Raw genomic sequence first — 22084 nt, forward strand, 5'->3', positions numbered from 1 at the left:
TCGACAAGGAGCTGCCAAGATAAATTATTTCATTTAGTACAATAATAAAGATACAGTGTAAAGAGACCACAAGGTTAACTGATAACTTTTCAAGCGTGGTATGTTTTTATTGTTGTACCAATTACACATTATGTTTTATTTTTCTTAAAAACGAATGCAAAGTCAAATTGCACCGTCAAAGAAGCCGACTTCTTTTTATACTCGTATTGATCACAAAGTTAATGTTCCAAAAACATAGAAAGTCATTTATAAATTAACTAGCGGCCCGCTCCGGGCCTTTAACAAAAATATCAACGATATTTGACGTTGTTTTATTTTTTTAAATAAAAGAACACTTATTGCGGCATCATCAATAGTTTTCGCAGGGCACGCGAAGTAAAGAGAATATTTTAGGTAATTTTTTTACACTTTGGGTTATTATTGGAGTTTTAGTAACGATCCCTAATTTTTTTCAAAAAAGATAATAGCCTATGTCACTCGGTAACAGTGTGGCTTCCAAACAGTGAAATATTTTTTCTAATCGGTTCTGTAGTTTCGGAGCCTATTCAATACAAACAAACAAACAAACCTTTCTTCTTTATAATATTAGTATAGATGTCAGTATTTTTCCTTTAGTTTTGAAGAATAAACCGAATAAAAATATTCTACTCGTATATTGATTAAAATGTGTCCATATTGTTATGATCTTGTTACCAAGTGCCATAATACTAACGGTAGCTATCATATAATATGTAGATGATATTTTACAAAAAATGAATTGCACTCACGACATTTTTAAGTTATATTTGGTTTATATGTGCCGTGAAGCAGAAATGCGTTTCGGCTTGAAGGGTGGGGCAGCCGTTGTAACTATACTTGAGACCTTAGAACTTTACTGCAGGATAGCCGTCGGAGCACCATGGTTCCTGAGGAACGTAGATCTCCACGATGACCTGGAGCTCGACTCAGTTAGTAAGTACCTACAGTCGGCATCGCTGCGCCATTTTGAGAAGGCGGCACGACATGAGAACCCTCTCATCGTCGCCGCTGGAAACTACATAACTACATACCCGACTCAGTAGACCGAATAGTAAATCATCGACGTCGCCCAAAGCACGTCATTACGGATCCTCCTGATCCATTAACGGTGCTTTTAGGCACCACAAGCACCGGTCACCGTCCTCGTCGAACCCGTCGCTTGCGACGAAGGGCTCGACGAGCGAATTAACCCCATAGACACAGCCCACTGAGTTTCTCGCCGGATCTTCTCAGTGGGTCGCGTTTCCGATCCGGTGGTAGATTCTGCGAAGCACTGCTCTTGCTAGGGTCAGTATTAGCAACTCTCCGGTTAAGCCCCGTGAGCTCACCTACAAACGTTAGGGTGAATCTGAAATAGCCTCTCAAGGCTATAAGCATAGGTAGGAAGAAAAAAAAAAGAACTTTATATCTCAAGATGGGTGGCACATTTACGTTGTAGATATCTATGGGCTCCAGTAACCACTTAACACCAGGTGAACTGTGAGCTCGTCCACCCATCTAAGCAATAAAAATAAATAAATAAAAAGAAATATATATATATAAGTTCCTAACAATGACACCGACACCTTTGGCCTACCGAATAAGGATATCCGGTCGGTGAGAGATTTTCTCTTAGGCATTATCCCTAAATTACTATTACATAGAAATTATATTTTATTGTAATAGCCACAAAAATACGCCACTACTAACTATCAACACTTAATAACATGAGATCAAATTATTTATATTTTCTCACCTTTCACCAATAAAACTATGCAAAATACTTAAAGCACGTAACGTTGTTTAACTATACTGAGACCTTAGAACTTATATCTCAAGGTGGGTGGCGCATTTACATTGTAGATGTCTATGGGCTCCAGTAACCACTTAACACAACACCAGGTGGGCTGCGAGCTCGTCCACCCACCTAAGCAATAAAAAAATAAAATAAAAAATAACACACTTTCTAAACTGTAGCTTAAATTTTTTTACTAAAATAATCATGAAATTATTAAGTTTTGTTGTATTCCTTCTATCGTCAAAGACTTTTGGTGTTGCCTGCCCATTCCTTGCTTTAAATTTCGACTCAACCTTTCACATAATGGCTTTTGACCCGGCTATGTATTTGTTGATAATAACCATGTAGCACATTTTCAGAGTACAAACGTTTTTTAGGCATTCAGTCGCCTTTATTGTTAAAAAAAAACTCAACGGCCTAGTCTCGATTGTTATTGTTCTTTCTATACCTTACATTTTCGTGACTGAAAATTTTTACGTGATTGTTGATTGTCTTCTAAAATATATTTGTTTTATTTAAGGAACTGTTCTTGATAATTACCATGTATGCAAAAGAATTTTAAAGTTTCATTTAGATGTATGGAGTAGATAATACTAATATTATCTCTTTTGCCTGATTTCGTAAAGGAAAAAATGGATCCAACGAATTTTGTAAATTTATATATAGTAGTAGGGAATAGACTGAAATAAACACAAATACAAAACATTAAAAACAAAAGTATTATACAATGGGTGGCGTTATCGCTAAGAGCGACTCATCTATAATTGTACATTTTATTTATTTGTGTACAAAGGCACTTTACTGGTGGTAGGACCTCTTATGAGTCAGCGCGGGTAGGTACCACTACACTGCCTATTTCTGCCGTGAAGCAGTAATGGGTTTCGGTTTGAAGGGTGGTGCAGCCGTTGTAACTATACTGAGACCTTAGAAATTATATCTCAAGGTGGGTGGCGCGTTTACGTTGTAGATGTCTATGGGCTCCAGTAACCACTTAACACCAGGTGGGCTGTGAGCTCGTCCATCCATCTAAGCAATAAAAAAAAAAAATTATTATCCTAACACAGAAAGTTATGTCATCGTCGCGTAAAGGAGAAGACGTCTGGGTTAGTTACATTCTACCAGCATTACACAATTCAATGATATTGAGATAAATTAACGCAAAGTCAGTTTTTCCATACATTTATGTATTCTTATGTATTCCTCTACATAATTTTTCGCGATGCGATTTGCATATTATGTTAAAAGTCATATGTTTCTGTTTGAAGGGTGTGCTGGAAGTTATATAATAAAATTGAGATCTAATTAACCTCTCCACAGTGTCATGTCAAATCTAATTAAGGTGGGTGGGCAGAGTTCACGTTGCGATGCCTATGTACAACTATAACGGGTCAATACTACTATTCCATCTAGAGCAATAAAAATATTTATATAGGTCAATTTTTGTAAACAATTGTTATCTAAAAGTCGATAATCGTATCATGTTTCATTGTTGACGTATGTGCATATGTATGATAGTTGTACAAGTCGAAGGCAATGCGGTTGACCACACGTCTAGGAATCATATCTCTATAGTCTATACACCGAAATGCGGCTTCATTACAAACAATATTTTGTTATTGCAACATTAGCAACAAACTAATTAATTACTACAATAATTAAGAAAGTCTTCTTATCTATGAACGTATGTACTCAGGACAATGAACTGGATTATTGTTATAAATGACATCATTGTAATTTAAATAATAAACATTACTGATTCATCAACGTACTGACTGATCAAATTAAACCAATGCTTTAAATTTTATCTGTTTATTGTAAAATGAATGGAGTATTTTCAGAAAAAGGCAAATAAAAAAAAAACTCAAATTTAAGATTAAAGTAACTATTTTTTTAATCCTAATAAAAATATTAGTTTTTGTTCCAAGTTTTTTTATTACGTTCAATAATCTTACCTTGACACCTACTGTTTTTTAAAATCACGCGACACTGGTTGGTTTTCACGACAAGGACATTTAGGAGCAATTCTATAAAATTACTCCATAGGCTCCACTATCACCAACGCTGGAGGATGCGAAGATAAGATCCGAAGACGTTGCGCCGTGACAAGATCCTCAGTTGAGAGGCTAACAAAGATTTGGAGAGACCGCAGAATAACCAAAAATACAAAAGTTCGGTTAATGAGATGCCTGGTCTTTCCAATCTTTCTGTATGGGGCTGAGACGTGGACGCTGAGGATGCAAGACCGTCGTAAGATCGACGCACTAGAAATGTGGTGTTGGAGACGTCTCCTCAGAATTCCGTGGACCGCGCACCGTACCAACATTTCGATCCTGAAAGAGCTCAACATCAAGGAGAGACTATCGTCAACAGTCCAATTACGAATCCTCAAATTCTTCGGGCACATCACTCGTAATGAGGGCTCCATTGAGCGGTTGGTGGTGCAAGGGAAAGTCGAGGGCAAAAGATCTCGCGGACGATCTCCAACACGATGGACCGACCTCATAAAATCTGTTACTCACTCCAACATAAATGTTTGCTCTCACTCTGCGAAACATCGTGCCACATGGCGTCGCATCGCGAGAGCATCGGTATCGCAGGATCCGACTGATGCATGACCACGACCACTCTGTCAAGAGTGTACGAATAGGAAAGGATTAAATACCTCTCTCACATTTTTCTGCCCTTTCTTTGGGTCACTAGGAAATTGATGAACTCTTACATCAATTGTAGGTTAGTTTGTCGGAGTGGAATCAGACTCTATCCATGCCCCATCTCGACAGTGACAGGAAGTCACCGGAAGGACCGTCTGCTTCTATGGCGTAGTCGCAGAAGACGAATTGCTAATGATAGCGTACCCATACCAGCTATGCAACTGTATTAGCACTCTATGGAAGATACCATAGATATATACGTAATATAGTATGTGCTCACGATGAAGAGCCTTTGACAAAAACTGTAACGTATTGTGAGCACGCGCGAGTAGCTATCACCATTCTGCTTTTTTTTTTTTATAGCTTAGATGGGTGGACGAGCTCACAGCCTACCTGATGTTAAGTGGTTACTGGAGCCCATGGACATCTACAATGTAAATGCGCCACCCACCTTGAGATATAAGTTCTAAGATCTCAGTATAGTTACAACGGCTGCCCCACCCTTCAAACCGAAACGCATTACTGCTTCACGGCAGAAATAGGCAGAGCGGTGGTACCTACCCGCGCGGACTCACAAGCGGTCCTACCACCAGTCAAAAATTAGTAGGATATAGATTTATTTGAGATTTGAAGTTTAGGGCAGACGTTGTTACAAATCAATCCAAATTAGAAGAGAATAAGCGGATTAATTTGAAGAAGTTCAGCCTATATTAATTAATTACTGATTAGAACGGGAAGTGTGCGGTAAACATCAGTACTGTTCCCTGCCTTCTTTTACGGAAATACTTACTCATACCAGATATTTATTGCTACTGTCAGCACTATTCTTATTACATAATGTTTCTTTAAAATCACCATCCTATTTCAGTGTCGTTATTCAATCAAAATTCTTCAATTAACACATAAATTTTAAACGATTCACATCTCTTAGTAAATTTTCTTAAGTTATTTGCAAACGCTGTGAGTTTCTCGTGTTGTCTCTGGACTTGGATACACATGATTGTTTGATATTTGCGAGTCGCTCTGCACACAAGACACGTTGGAGCTTATTCTTAGAATTAAGACTGAGGTCACTTTCAGCTAAATAAATGTGTACCTAGTGCATATAATTAAGATGCAGCTTAATCGGCGTTGGAAATTAGTTTTGAGTCTACATTAGCTTAACGTAAAGTTAAATTTCAAAATTATTTTTGACCATACGCTAGGTGGTAATAGTATGAAGGAATTATTTAATAAAATATAATGAACAGTAGTTACAACTAATTTTAATCAGTTGTCCATGACCACAAAAACTGTGAATTCCAAACGTCGCGAAAAATATAATGATAATAAAAACATTAAATTAAACAGTAAAAATAATTTTAATTACGTTTAAGACTAGAAATTCGAAGAAATTCCAGTGGGTAGAATCGTAATTTTGCAGGATTGCCGCCAGAACGTCGTCGTATGTGAGTGAATATTGATTTTCACGATGATCTGGGTCTCGAATCCAACCAGAAACATAGGAAATCCGTAAGCACTATTTTGGAATGACGGCGCAGCACATTAGCTTGCTTCTCGTGGCCGCCGTAGACACGTAAACACAACGGATTCACGAGATCTACTTTCATTACTTTGGGAGCTATTGGCGACAGCATCCAAACAGGTACTCGCGAAATCGCTGAAGAGTTCGTCGTGCAACTTAAGTCAATATCCCACTGAATTTTCGCTGGGTCATAGTGGGTCGCGATATCGATACGCTAACAGATTCATCTGCGAAGCAGATGTTTTTGAGCTGTTAAGTCTGTTCGTAGGTGTTCGGGCAGCTGTTAGCAAATATAGACTCTTCTGGCTGGGCCCATGCTCGTCCACCTGCCTTAGTGAAGCTGGAAATGCTTCTGGGTCAATTACTCTCTCTGCATTACAAAAAAATTGTGTTGCTACGCGCCCGTTTCCGTTTCACGATCACGTCTCCACGCTTGCTTAACCTCGATTACTTCTGACACAGAATATTCACTGGAAACAATAATAAAAAAATCGATATTTCTGGTAATCGATTTTTTAAGCTTAAAATACTCACATGTTAAGAGTGTCACTCACATGTAAAAGTAACTAAAGATACTGTGTAGTTAAGAGAACTCAATAGAAATTACAAACACGAACTCTCAAATCTGTAACTTTTGATAACTAGTTTTATGTAGCCCATTTAAAATCTTGTATAATGGCTTAGTTAACGGATTATCGAACACACATAATACATATATTAAACTGTTACTCGTTTTTCTTACGGCTTTCTCTTTGTAACTAGAGCCGTATAAGTGAGGCAGTCTGATCGATTTTCAATCTACAATATTTTTAGTGTAAAATTTAGCATTGTAAAATATAATCTTGAACTGTGAACAATCGTGATGTTGAAATTAATATTTTCATCTAGAAAACAAACATACCATAAACATGTTTGTTTACAACAATATTACCTTAATGTTTACCCTAAAACGTCAAGAGTTTCTGGGACAGTAATCACAAAAGTAGTGTTCAGAGCTAGTGAATTAAAACTTTATTCGGCCTTAATCGTCGTAAATCATTATTGGAATAAGGCTGTAATATAAAACAGAATAATGACGTCAATTTTGCAGGACGCGCATTGCATGCGTTTTAATGCGGTCAGCTATATTGTGCCGGTCAAATTTAGATGTATGTAAAATCTTGTGCCAAATTTACGTAATGCGAGGCGGCTCCTGCCTCCCGCGCCCGCGCATCCGCCCTGCATCAAACGTCCGACCTACTATTTATATATAAATGTGACATTGTTTTGATTGTCGCAAATGCAAAAGTAATCACATACGTAGTACTTTTCCATGCGAAAATCGTTAACCTCTGAGCGATAACGTGGAGAGAGTTCGAGCTCGTAACATACAGAGAGCCCTTTATTTAATTTATTTAAATTATCTTAGAATAAAAGGCATATTATCTTCGCTTCGATCGCCCAACGTTACCAACCCATTTAATCAAATAAATATTTATGTTCATTAAAAGTTAATAGGATTACCAATCTATTAAGATAATCTTTACTTTGTGATGTACTCGCCAATAAAAACCCCGTCTTCAAACTCCTGTCAGTCTGATTGTATCCTGCAACGGATTCCGACGTGCGGCACATTCCAAGGCTCCCAGTATTGTACAAGAATAGCTTCCACAACGATAAATGTCCACCGAATTCACGCGATTAGACTTCGGTAGTGTTATTATTTAAAGTAAACAAAATTGTGCTGGACTATGTGTGTGTGAGTGTTCTGTGATATGGATTTGCGGGTGAGTGAGTTAAATTAATGTCAAGTCGTAAATTTCCTTTCAATAGAATGTAATGAATAGCTATTTACTGAGTTACCACTAAATGCAACTCAAGAAATTCTACGTTTGGATAGCTATTTTTACAGATAAACATATTTTATATTTATATTACATTTATTTATACTAAAATAGTATTGTTTGAAATGTTTCCGTCTGTACCAGGAGTCCGGAAAAAAAATAGTATTTAATCACTGCACTCATTGACAGTGCGTTATCAGGTATTCTTTTTTATGACATACCATCTATGTTCTCTTCACTGTTTTTCGTCAGCCCTTCATATCCATCCATCATCATCAGCATTACATCGAGACAAATTTCGAATCGAGATGAGCATACGCTTTCTTGATGTTGTGGTCACCATGGTCATTTGGTATCATCGACAACAGTAACTATCGCTCAGCCCATGCCACTACCATAAACAAGACCTCGTGATATTTGTGAGCAGTAACTACACCATATTAGGCGGCCCAAGAGCTTAACTTTAATTCTAAGCAACAAGAATATGTATAAAAACATTTAATTTTTATCAGACCTAGTGTTGTTACCTATAACTATCCCTTATTTGACTTCATTTAAATAGGCATTGGATTTTTCGTTTATAACTCTGCTGCAAAGTAAAAATGTTTATGTTGTTTGTTATTTATTTTCATTATTGTTGCATTTTACTTCTAGATATCGGTAATTCTCTCTACCTAGATTTACCTAGATCCTCTCTCTACCTACCTATATCTTAACGTTATCTCTTAGGCTTAGATTCGAGCTTAGATGCTTTAATAGTAGTTCTTCGGTGTTATTACGAAAGGTCCTATTCATAATTAATATCAATATAAACAAGAATAAGAGAAATTAACGATCCATTACATTCGTTTATATTTTGATCAAATTATTATCTATCTTATATATCTTAACACTCGAAGTTTAAAAATAATTTTATTATAAACGTAACCGCGTATTATAAATATTGAAATTATTTAGATTTAATATAAAGGTAATTAATTATATGCTGAGTTGAAATGAATGAAGAAAATAATTTAAATGTGCCACGAAAACTTCAAAGTACTGTTTATTGTTTTAATTCGACGTCCAGACTCGACGTCATGTGTTGTTTTAATTTAGTTTTGAAGAATATTTTGGTTTGGTTAGTTAAAGAGCAGGTGCCACGCATATCATTGTGCGATGCGATTGGCGTGTTAGCCAGTTAGCCAGTATTAGTTATTTATTTATCGTATGGCATTCGTTTACACTGCGGGGTTATAATTGAAATTTACAGTTTGTGATTAGGGTTTTATAATTGACGCAGTGTAGTTGGAACCGGGAGATCCTCAGGAGGACAGTTCGGTTGCCAGGTTGTTGCACTATTAGCACCACCCAGGGGTCACGTGTAGGGTAGCGGTGGGTAATCTCCTACGGACATTATGCAACTTCGACTTCGTAAAATGTGTATTTTATCTACAAATAACGTTTATCTAATGATTGAAAGATTAGTTGCCAGTGCAATGTGTCATAATCTAAATTATTCAACTTTAGAAATGCAATTGTACGAAGTTTTTATTTATTATTTATTTTTTTATTGCTTAGATTGGTGTACGAGCTCACAGCCCACCTGGTGTTAAGTGGTTACTGGAGCCCATAGACATCTACAATGTAAATGCGCCACCCATCTTGAGATATAAGTTCTAAGGTCTCAAGTATAGTTACAACGGCTGCCCTGCCCTTCAGCCGAAACGCATTACTGCTTCACGGCAGAAATAGGCAGGGTGGTGGTACCTACCCGCGCGGACTCACGAGAGGTCCTACCACCAGTCTAGTCTGTAGAAGTCTAGTATGATTCAGTTGAGCCTTATTTCTTACTGCAGATTGTTGATTATAACGATCCTAAGCGTCTCTATTGCTCATCAAATTCCGTTTACAGCCAATTGATAATGATAACGAGCTACTCTGTCCTTGTTAGGGTTGAAATCACGAACGACTCGTGCAGTAGTACACTTTGCAGATATTTAATTAGCAGCTAAGGAAAATGTTAAAGTTATCGTAGTACTGAACTTTGATAACCCTAAATGGCCTTAACATTTATGAGTGTCAGCGTTGATTGAACAGCGCTCTTAGAAAGTCAAATAGGTAGTTTTCGGTTAGAGAAATCGATTTTATAACTGACAAACATTTTTATGAGCCATTTGAATGTTAGTAGGGAAATTGTAATTGGTATAATTTGTTCTATATAGATTGTTTACATATCTACGTACGTACGTAAACTATTTAGTTTTTAATAATTTTAAGCGGATGTTAGAATAAACGATAAAGTAAATTTACATATAATATATCGAATATATTAAGTGTTCATAATAGAGGCTATAACCAGAATGAAATTGTTTAAGACTCGAGTTGATGGACAATGTATAGAAACAGAAAAAACAAATTTCGTATCAACTCCTTTAAATAGTTCGTGATTATTTATTGAAGTCTACGTTTATTTTTAATACACAGATAAAGCATATCTTAATACTTACGAGTACGTCTCATTTTACCAACGAATGGGATCTTAGCGATTTACCTAACGCACTTTGGCATGTTTTTAATATCCATGGCCGAGCCAATTTAATATTTAAATTCTTTCCATTTAATATGCCAAATTATTTTGCTTCGTGGAATTTTATAAAGCGATTCCTTTGCAACGAATAAGAATTTTTGACAACTTATAAACCCAAGAAATTTGAAATCGTGATTATGGTGATCTAAAAATTTAATTTCGGAGCTTATTCCTTCCTTCCAAGAAACCTTGTATGATAACTTCATGGGCTGCAAAATCGAGTATAACAGCAAAACGTTCAATTCAATTCACTCATATAGAATAGTAGACTTTGTCTTTTTAAATATTAAATTGTAACTAAACCTAGTTAATGGTTATGAAACAACAACCAAAATAAAATTGACTGACAAACAGAGGAGTAAAGTGGACTTAAGTCTGTGTCTTTACCTAATATGTAACCTATACATTAGGAAAATAACGTGATCGAAATAAATTTTGCTGTAGACCTTCGTAAATTTTGTGAGATAAAACAGTAAAATAATAAAAATATAGTAGATGTAGTAAATATAGTAAAAATAGTAAAAATAGTAAAAATAATAAAAATAATAAAAATAGTAAAAAGTACAGATGTTTTTCTTGCTGGAGATTACGTGTAAAATGCAAACTATGGTAGTAGACGACTTTATAGTATAAATTATTCACGATTGTGTTACGGGGAACTGTAGAATGGTAATGAGTACTGCCATTTAGATTCAAACAATCTATGCAGTACAAATAAACCGTTCAGATGAGAGATTTCTAACCGTAACAGCGATTTCGGATTTACTCGAACGTCGGAATCTTATTAAACTTATTTTGAACTGAAGCGGTTCATTAACTACTGAAAGCAATTATTTTAGAGAATGCTTATCTCGAAATTAGCTTACTAATTACTTAAATTACACATGTCGATGTATTTCGTAAAGGTAAACATTTGAGAATTATTAAAAATTTTGAAGTCCATTACAATGGTACAACCTTAAAAAAAGAGAGTATACAATTCTAATTTGTATAATATGTAAATGTTGCTGCTACTAAACTTGCTCGTGAGTACTGCAGCTCGAACGAACCAAACAAGTTGCCATCTGACTTCTCTGTTTAAGGGAACAAACAAGGCTTTGTCCATTTAAGGTCGACTTATTTTTAGTAGCTTATTTACCGTACATACGTAATTATTATTTCCAACATAAAAGATGTATTGCGAAGCCACTGTGTTCGAAACGGAATGTCATCTTATTTTAATATAATTGTAGAATTTTGCTACGTAATTTGCTGTAGTGTTGTAGAAATTATCGAAACTACATGTACGGTTTAGAGTTAAATAATAAGTTAGTATTTTCGCTTATGAAACATTTGCTGAAAATTGCTAATTTTCTATGATTTGACATTTTAAATATTTCCCATTTACGTCCCCTTTTTTATCACCCCTATAGGCAGACGAATCTCTGGTTTCCCTTCAAAACGTATAAGGCAGACCTTTGTAGGCATTAAAAGGCTTTCGAGTTCGGATGCGTGTCAGATGTCTAGTGACAAAGTTGTTACGATTTAAGTCGTGTGATGGTTGTGACTGCGTGATATCATGCTGCGATGATTACACTACTGCGTTGTGGGTAAGCATCGATCCCACATTTGTAAATCGATCTTCTTGGATTTCATCGTCTATGCAAAAAGTTCGGCTACGAACGGCTAACAAAAAAACCTGCGTAGGTTGTGTGTGTGCTACGCCATTATTTGATTCTGATTGGATCTGTGAAAGCGATATAAATGCTATTTATGTCGGTTATAATTTGCGACGATTATTCCCCTAGGCAGATTGTATTCATTTGTTGTGTTATTATCGACAGTGCGTTTCCAAACATATTTTTTGCCACGTAGGTACTATTCGGCTTTGGAATGAGCTCCCTCCACGGTGTCTTCCGAGCGCTATGACATGTCCTTCTTCAAACGAGGCTTGCGGAGAGTCCTTTTGGTAGGCAGCGGCTTGGCTTTGCCCTTGGCATTGATGACGTCCATGAGCGAAGGTGACCACGTTCCATCAGGTGGGCCGTATGCTCGTTTGCCATCAAAGGGAATAAAAAAAATGTGTGTTGTCGTGGGACACCGGATAGGAACGAAGTTCCTCATTATAAAAATATTAATTTTAAGTTCTATTTGAGGTATAAAGAAAACAATTATTCGGGTATACATTTTTTACTATGATTTTTCTATTATTAAAATAAAAATAATCGGAAGGGTCAACCCGGTCAACCGCTCCGCAGTGCAATAGAGTAGCCTCGCCCTGGGGAACTGCCTGCACGATCACGATATCCAATACGCTAGGTAAGTATTGATTTAGCGAGAGAAATACGAGAAGGTCTATCAACTGTGTAACACATCGTCATCGCGATTCAGGAATTGTTGAATTTGCGCGCAGCGACATCTGTTGATAACAAACTAAATAGAAAAAATCTTACGTTACGGACGTTTTTTCCCGGCTAGGGTACCCCTCCGTATCGTCTCATAAGGAACTTCGTTCCAAAAATCTTGGTGATATTCATCCAAGGTCAGAACTCCAAGCCCTGTTTCTCGAACAGTGGCCACTTTGTATGCGCCTGCACAGCTATTTCCAATGTAACGTACTTAGTCGGCCAATGGAAAAATATTATCATAATAATGTTGTTGCCTTTCTATTGGTGGGCGGTTTTTGATATATACATAATTATATAAATTACTACGGAACGATTAAAGTTAAATTTAATTAAAGAAAGTTTATTTCATTCCATAATTAACATTAAAATGTTTGGGTTCAATAATTTAAATAAAAAAAAAAAGTGAATGACACGGTTGGCATTTAAAATTAATGATCACCTTATTGTTTTATTGAATACTTTAACAACGATAAAGATAATAAACCGTAAACATAGTCTTAATTAAAGCTAATATAATGTTTTATCATACACAAATAATGACAAAATTACACTTGTTTTTTTTTTTTTGATATGCTGTAATTAACTTTTCAAATAGGTAATAAATTTTATAAATTCGAATTAATAGTGTTAAACTTGAACACTCGCAAATACAATGAAATGTAAGCACTACGCAATGAAATGCTTCTTAAAATGATGCGATCAAATTGTTTTCTTAGACACATTACGTTGTATTATTTGTTTAATTTGTGTCTATTTTTCGGCGATGTCATTGAAGGTCGTGTCCGGCGCGCACGCGCCGCCCTCCTACTGACTACTGACAAACAAGCAGTTACCAGGTCGACGACCCCACGCTAAATAAAATACATACTTATTTTTAAATCTTGCATTTTTATTTGGTTTTCCTCATATGACAATTAATATTAACAAGAGGTCCTACTACCAGTGTAAAATATTTCGCCAAGACTACACTTTAGACAAATATTTATAAAGAGAAAACAGTATTAATTAATCTATTCTCAATGTGACACACTATAACTGACAGACTGCAATGAAAAGTTTGAGAATAAACAAATAGTATGCATGCGTGTGTGTGTCAAATACACGGTAGTGTGCGTAATGTTTTCTTTATTCATTTAATGTATCTTTTATGCATTATTTAAAAAAAATATTAGCATTGTGCACTTCTTCTCTATAACCTCTATAAGTGTGGGAAATTTCATACTCCTCCGTCCGCGCAATTTTCGTAAAAAGGGATACAAAGTTTTTGCTTCACGTATTAATATATAGATAACGAAAATTGTTTAAATCTACATTATGAAATATGAATTTTGAATTATTGACGTTTTTCAAGTAGAAATGAATAAAGGTAATCTGTATTCAGTTTTTACTTATTACATTATAAGTGAAATAGATTAAATAGAGAGAACGAATAATTTCAATTTATTTACCGTAAATTTATTTCTGTTACCAGAATGATAGTTTACAGTAGTCTCCAACATTTCAAAAGATCCTAATGTTAATTTCTAAAACCATTTCAACATATCGTGACGTTGATTGAAACATCCGTGTTTTGCCATTTTATTTTTAGCCCCTAAGACTTAATTATGTTTAAATATATCTTAACACGTCGAACGCCACATGAAAAATCGACTATTTTCATTCAGGCCACGGTGCTCACCGATGAGCCTTGTCTTACTGAACCGTTCGGGCCATGAGGGCTACCCGTGAGCCGCGTGAGGGTTCCAATGTAAATGCTTCCTACAAGCCACAAATTGCAGTTATCAAACAAAACGGGTATGGTAGTGAGCCGCGTGGGCCTTTAACCGAACCGAACGGCTTGGTTTTCAAATCTAATAGAAAGTTGAAGTTTTTATCAAGATTATAGCCTATTAAAATATATTAAAAACTGAACGGTTAAAGTCAATAATTTTTTATCTTCCGTGCAAATTATCGCATTTTATAAATTTTTCAAAGATAATCTCAAGTTGATAAAAATTATTGATTCCCTGATTTTGGCTTAGCCTGACTGTTGTACTATGATAGGCCCACCGGTGGGCTGCATGTTATAGCCTATTAAAATATCTTAAAAACTGGACGATAAAAGTCGATAATTTTTATCTTCCGTGCAAATTATCGCAATTTATAAATTTTTGAAAAAAAATATCAATTTGATAAAAATGTACTATGATAGGCCCACCGGTGGGCCGCATGGCGTTCAACCTGTTAAGAAAACTTTTTCATAATTAACTATATAGCCGGAATAGCCAAAGTTGTTAAATAAAAACGAATAGTGACAGCATAAAAACAAAATATAAATATTAGGTACATTAAGTAGGAAGAACAAGAAAAAATTAGCAGTTTGCGAAATTTTCACTATTTTCTCCTTTTCAAACTTGCAATCTTCGCAAAATATGATTTCCTGTGAATAGTTGTAGAATCTGGAAGGGTTCAAAGATCTTATAAATCGTGAACGATATAATTTATCTGCATTGCTGCATGTTTTGCCGGGTCGTGCACAGTTCAACTATACAAATACGAGTTTAGATAATATGTAGGAGATTCCTATCGATTGACAGAATTGCTGCCATGACAATCTCTCTTGTATCGATCAATATTTAAACCATACACTGCTGATAGTTCATTACACGAATAGTCAAACATTGACAACATTATTAAATTTTATTGTGCCAGTTTCATTCTCAAAAGAGTTTTGTGATCCAAAATCCTTAAAACTATTAATGTTGGACACCATTCAATTTTGAACTTGGAATATTTTGTTCTTTCTTTTTTAAGCATTTATTTATTTACATTCGACCATCTCATACAATATAATCGTATATTACAAAGTAACCGCGCTAAAAGGGAGCTTAAGGTGGCGCCATAGTAGCAAGTGGAAAGAATTAAAAAAATAGCGCCATAAACTACCACAAATCACTTCAATCTAGTACACTTCACTCTGTTGAAAACTACGACATTCATATCTTTTTCACCTTCTATTCTAGCGGTGGGTCATCCAACAATAATTTGCTGTTTACGGGTCGAAACTTTTTCAACTTATCCCCTACACACAAGATGGTGCTCTTTACCCTTACCCTCTATAATTCGTCAAGTACAATAGTGATCTTATCACAAATGACGATGTAATAATGTTAATTACGGAAAGTCACACTAAGGAAAACATTGACTTAACTGATACATCAATGTTTACAATAAATGTATTATGGTCACAGTTAAATAGTTTATCTAACTGATAAATAAAATTAAATATAAATAACTTTTATAATATTTTAAGATAGTAGTACAACATTGACATTAATTCACAAAATAAAAGTTAATACTATTTAAAAATGATTCAAACGGATTTTCTATGAATAATAATACTATCTAAATTGGTGATTAATTTTTAATCATGAATGCTCGTTAAAACCGTATGATTTTTAATTCACTTATAAATCATAGTGATCGATTTAGCCTTTTTCCATATTTTGTTTCTTTTTTATTACTCAAGTATAAAAAATATCTTTATCTATTAAGTTATACCACAAGCACCGGTCACCGTCCTCGTCGAACCCGTCGCGAAGGGCTCGACGAGCGAATTAACCCATAGACATAGCCCACTGAGTTTCTCGCCGGATCTTCTTAGTGGGTCGCGTTTCCGATCCGGTGGTAGATTCTGCGAAGCAGTGCTCTTGCTAGGGTCAGTGTTAGCATCACTCCGGTTTGAGCCCCGTGAGCTCACATACTAGTTAAGGTTACGCTGAAATAGCCTCTCAAGGCTATCAGCTTAGGAAGGAGAAAAAAAAAATTAAGTTGTTATCTATTAAGCTTGTGAAAATGGAGGCAACAAGTTCTTTCTTCTATATTGTTCCGTCACTGCTGAGGATCGCGACTACATGTGACGTTCCTCGACTGTGTTCGATCATGAGTGGCATGACCGCATGATATAGACTACCACCAAGTGCTTCTTTTACTAGATCCGACCATCTGGCTGGTGTACTGCCCATGGCACGCTTGCCCTTTATGCGACCCGCTATTATGAGCTTCTTTATTTCATGTCTGGGAGAGTCCGAAGAAGCTCATAACATATTTCGTACAGCAGTATTTCCACAAATTCCTTTTGTACAATTATGATACATTTCAACTTTGATAAATATATATTTCGATATAAATGATTTCGAAGACCATGTAAAGAGAAATAATAAAATAGTTTAACAGTCTATTTGAAAGATGTTGCCGTACCGATACGTTATCCCCCTTTGAGATCTAAGGTCAAAATCAGAAATAGGCTATTATCGATACCCAACGAATAGTAAGAAGGTAAAAATATACTAATAAGGTGCTACTTTGCATACAGAAGCAGCAGTCGATGATAGGAATTAACGAAGAGGCAATAAAAAAATTACCAAAAAATATGAATAATAACGACAGTATATTGATGTTCTAGGCAAAATGATTATATAAAAAAAAGTTATAGTAGTAACAGTGTTCTTTATAGGGCAATTTCAACTAGAATCATGTTAATTACAAATTAATATGAATATTCCTTTACACGCAAAAGAGGAAATTTGTAATATGTGGTAAACACGAGAAATAGTTGAATTGATGATTTTTACATCAAGAAAAACGACGGTCATGTTTTCTCTATCAATTTTGATTCCGGTTTTTATTTGACTGTAATACCAAACATACGATTTTATAGCCGAATAACGTCGATTTATTTTTGTTTGACCAACGTCATGTTCGCGGATTTTGTTCGCTGATGTAATGAAAGTAAATGTTTGCGCAGTTTTCTTCTAATTTTGTTTAATTTGGTAACTGGTTTTATGTAAAGAACGCTAATGTACTCTGGTCATTATTTCACCATGTAAAAAAGCCTTTCTTGTGGAGAGAATATAAATACGTAGATTAAAATCTTTTTAATACGCTGTACCACTGTTCTGCTTCCTTGTCAAAAGTTATGAAAAAAAAACATATTTTATTAATTAATTGTTTTAATAATTAGCAGTAATTGATCTATTATATGAAAAATAACAACGTTGGACCAGTAATTAAAATTCTTTTATTACCTTAAATTCCAAATGATTTGATCTTAGAACTTATTACCAAGTTCGAAACGATCATAATACTTCGACATACAGACTAGGACGCAGATGAATAGATCGCCATTTTGGATGAAATCAAGACATCGGGGGGTGAAAGGCTATTTCGTTTAAGCGACATTTTTGTATGTATAGATGTATATGGGCTCCAGTAACCACTTAACACTAGGTGGACTGTGAGCACGTCCACCCATCCAAGAAAAAAAAAAATGTGTGGCACTCGGGAACTGCCGCGGTAAAGCTATTGCATAGCATTTTTTATCAACTTATGCAATCATAATTAGACAATGATAATTTAATATTAAAACAATAATAAAACAAGACCACGCTATATTAAACATTAATAAAAGCAAAACCTTAACTGTCCCCTTCACACTCATAAGCTAGATGGCGCGAGACAGAGATGGGCAGACTTTTCAAGATGCGCATGCAGTGTGACGTCACGCCACGCGCTTATTCACAAACACTACACAAGTGCAACGTGTGAATGTGTTGAACGCGAGCTACGTGGTAGGCGGAGTGAGGGGTGTACGGTTTTTTTCGTTACGGAATTTCATGATTCGGTCGCCGCGCTCAAGGCCCGCGATAAAAGCTATGCAATAGTTTAAAAACAAAGATAAATGTCACCTGTTAAGCAAAAATTCGCTTAAACCAAATATCTTTTCATCCCTCGATATGGTAGCGCGCCATTCAAAAGTTTGTAGAACGCATTTTTTCATAACTTCACACGGTCCCAGTGCGCTCATTCAAACTGTTCATAGTATAATAGTTGTACTAGTGTTGTGCTTGTGCAGGGCCGACCGGTTCCCGACGCATTCCACTGTGCAGGACCGCCAGCACAGCTCCCGCCTGCTTTGTAGAGCGGAATAAGCGTTCAGTGTGCATAGTGCGAGTTTTTCAACGTTCTCGATAGCGTAAAAGTTAGCTCGTATTTGTATGGAATGGGATCGTTTGTCTACGTTTGCCGCTAGGGGCGCTGTGTCAACTGCATACAAAATTGGCTTAACTTTTACGCTATCGAGTACGTTACAAAACTCGCACTAAGCACACTCATCTCCATGCCAGCGGTGACGCATTACGATACATCTTATACCTGAAGATAATGGTATCTTCGAATTTCAATCTAATAATAGTTTAGTTGATTTCACTTGTATTTGAATATGATAACGTGTATTCAAAGCGTACTTTGTAAACGTATAGAAGTAAGTAGAGACAGGAAAAATACTTCAAAATTCGTTTCACAGGTTAAGTACTAGATAGCTCAACGTTACACACACCGGCCTATCTCCCACGTCTTACACGTTTATCGTTGGCTTAGTGTGAAATTCATGTGTCTCATCAGTCGATTCAGAATTTTTGTAACTCGTAAGAATTACAGATAACTATCGTGACATTACACATAGCGACTATTAACAGGAAATTTTTCCTTTTACTGATCGGTAAAGGGTATCAAAGAATTGGTATTCAGTGTGAGCCATGCCTTACGATGGGGTCATCTTTTTTTTTTCGTTTTGTAGACGTTTAGCGACATTTATGTTGTTTCATTTATTTATACGATTAATGATTTCTGTTAAATCTGAGCACATAAAAGCTATTTACTAAGCGATTAACACAGGATGTATGGGTTTTGAAAAGCGTTTTATCGGTTTGGTCGTCGTGGCTAATGCGGAGTTTACATTACGAAATTAGTGTCATGCATGTTGAACTCAGTTTCACGAAAGTAGTTTCCCTATATGCGAAAGTAATTTCGTAAAAAAAAGAGTGTCGCGAAATCCACAGTATCGCAGTAACCGTGGAGCCATCAGCATCAAAGCTATATTTTGCTATGTTCAATGTAGCTAAAGAAATGCATAAAGATGTTGGTAGATTCGAGGATGATTGACAAGAAGGCATTTAGGTGCAATGAAGTTAGTCTCTGAATTAGCAGATGAAGATCCTGAGAGTTATAAAAATATTTTCGAATAAGTGAAGATAATTTAAATTTTTTACTATAGGTGTTTCGGGTCCCAGAGACACTCTTGTCGCTGATATTCATTAATGAATTGTATATTTTAATCTGTACTCCATCGTCGGTTTCCCATTGCCAGATGCACGTCCGCACAGCGCAGGACCTTTCGCGACATTAGTATCACGTCGCGTCTACACTATGAAATTAGTTGCATGACACTAATTTCACCAAAAAATCGCGCAGGGCACGAAACTAATTTGCATGCATGAAATTAATGCATGCATTACGTAAGTATTAAATTACACGTGAAACTGTTGGTAAAACTAATGTCACGAAATTAATTTCATGCCACTAATTTCGTAATGTTAATTCGCCGTCGGTGCATTCGTGTTGAGCGATGCACCAGTGTTCGAATCCCAGACGGGTACCAATTTTGCTAATGAAATACGTACTCAAAAAATGTTCAATACGTACTCAATACATGTTGACTTCCACGGCGAAGGAATAACATCGTGTAAAAAAATCAAACCCGCAATTATAATTTGCATAATTACTGTTGGTAGGACCTCATGTGAGTCTGCGCGGGTAGGTACCACCACCCTGCCTATTTCTGCCGTAAAGCAGTAATGCGTTTTGGTTTGAAGGGTGGGGCAGCCGCTGTAACTATACTGAGACCTTGGAACTTATATCTCAAGGTGGGTGGCGTATTTACGTCGTAGATGTCTATGGGCTCCAGTAACCATTTAACACCAGGTGGGCTGTGAGCTCGTCCACACATGTAAGCCATAAAAAAACATCATTGCGTTTCATATTACGTATATATATATATATAATATACATATACATATTTAATAGCCACGGACAACGTTCACCTGGCTCGAAACTATGATTGGGAGAACCCTATACTATAGGAACTAGAAAGTGAATGTGTATAAGTTCACTTAAATGTGTTTATAATCATTTAGAGATTTAAAAAAAAAATTATATTAACCCAGACAGAGAGCAAGCAAAACAGACTTATTTGTGACATGAATGTTTATCCGAAGCAAGAATCGAACCCACAACTCTCGACCCACTAACTAATTCGCCGCTAAGTCACTCGAAGTATACAGTAAAAATTATCTTTACAAAATATGAATTAAATGGAAAACTTATTGCTACGAGAGGTTTTTTTTTTTTTTTTTTTTATTGCTTAGATGGGTGGACGAGCTCACAGCCCACCTGGTGTTAAGTGGTTACTGGAGCCCATAGACATCCACAACGTAAATGCGCCACCCACCTTGAGATAGAAGTTCTAAGGTCTCAAGTATAGTTACAACGGCTGCCCCACCCTTCAAACCGAAACGCATTACTGCTTCACGGCAGAAATAACGTATTTATCAAAAACACATAAATAAATAAAGAAAATAAAACCTGCTTCTTCATAATTTTTTGGAAACATTACAAAATTATTGTAAACTAGCTGACCCGGCAGACTTCGTAGTGCCTCAATCGATAAACAAAAGACCTAAACATTTGTATAAAATAAACTTAAAACAAACAAAAGGAATCCGTCCGACGGGTGACACATCAAAGGAAAAACAAAATTGTTATTTTTGTTTAATGCCGAGCATTTTCATATTTATATATATATACCTTTTAAACCTTCTCTGGACTTCCACAAATAATTCAAGATCAAAATTAGTCAAATCGGTCCAGCCGTTCTCGAGTTTTAGCGAGACTAACGAAAAGCAATTCATTTTTATATATATAAGTATAGATCGAGTCGCAATACGTAAAGTATTTAAATATAAATGGAACTGAAACAATTTCATTACGTCTGTTGCATTTGTCTCGTTTTAAACAAGTAAATTATTCTGCAGTGGTATAGCATCGACGAACACTGAGAAGCTGGCACAAGGGTATCTATTACATGACATGTATATCGCAAGCTGATATCAGGAACCAGATTTAGCGGGTTCGCTACTAAGAAGGCAGAGTCTGTGAATGATTAACATAGTATATAGTTGTGTATTGTGCTAAGTGGTGAACTGTTCCCAATTCATCGATTTCTCAATTATCGTTTGATTTAAATTTAATTACTGCTCGAACCAATCGTGCCCCAATAACGATTAATAGCCCAATTTGGAGGAGACTTTCTGTGTTTGAAAGTTGTATGTCTTCATGATGCTACATGATGCTACGTTTATAATCATCAAATATTAAAATATGTTTTTTTTTCTTCGTTAAAGCCGTTGACGGTATCTCCAGATAAACCCGAATCTAATACTGGCACACCTAGAATATT

The 22084-nt window shown here is 35.9% G+C and overlaps 1 protein-coding gene and 1 long non-coding RNA gene across 3 annotated transcripts in view; one reads left to right on the forward strand and one right to left on the reverse strand.

Annotated features, from left to right (window-relative positions):
* Positions 1–5694: 5694 nt before the first annotated feature.
* On the reverse strand, positions 5695–7653 carry LOC119629104 (uncharacterized). 2 transcript variants are annotated; one of them, XR_005245182.2, is made up of 2 exons: positions 7475–7653; positions 5695–6441 (listed from the first exon to the last, which is right to left on the reverse strand). It is a non-coding gene; the product is annotated as an uncharacterized LOC119629104 (long non-coding RNA). The 2 variants fall into 2 exon arrangements; XR_009974298.1 differs by having other exon boundaries at positions 7498–7638.
* The window catches only part of LOC101745881 (glycogen-binding subunit 76A), a 49773-nt gene continuing 35236 nt past the window's right edge, over positions 7548–22084 (forward strand). The window contains exon 1 of the mRNA XM_004931479.5: positions 7548–7737. Coding sequence (XP_004931536.1) covers positions 7726–7737 — 12 coding nt within the window. The 5' untranslated portion in view covers positions 7548–7725. The remainder of the gene's footprint in view (positions 7738–22084) is intronic.

Source organism: Bombyx mori, chromosome 11, assembly GCF_030269925.1.
Source record: "Bombyx mori chromosome 11, ASM3026992v2".
Classification (NCBI taxonomy): Eukaryota; Metazoa; Arthropoda; class Insecta; order Lepidoptera; family Bombycidae; genus Bombyx; species Bombyx mori.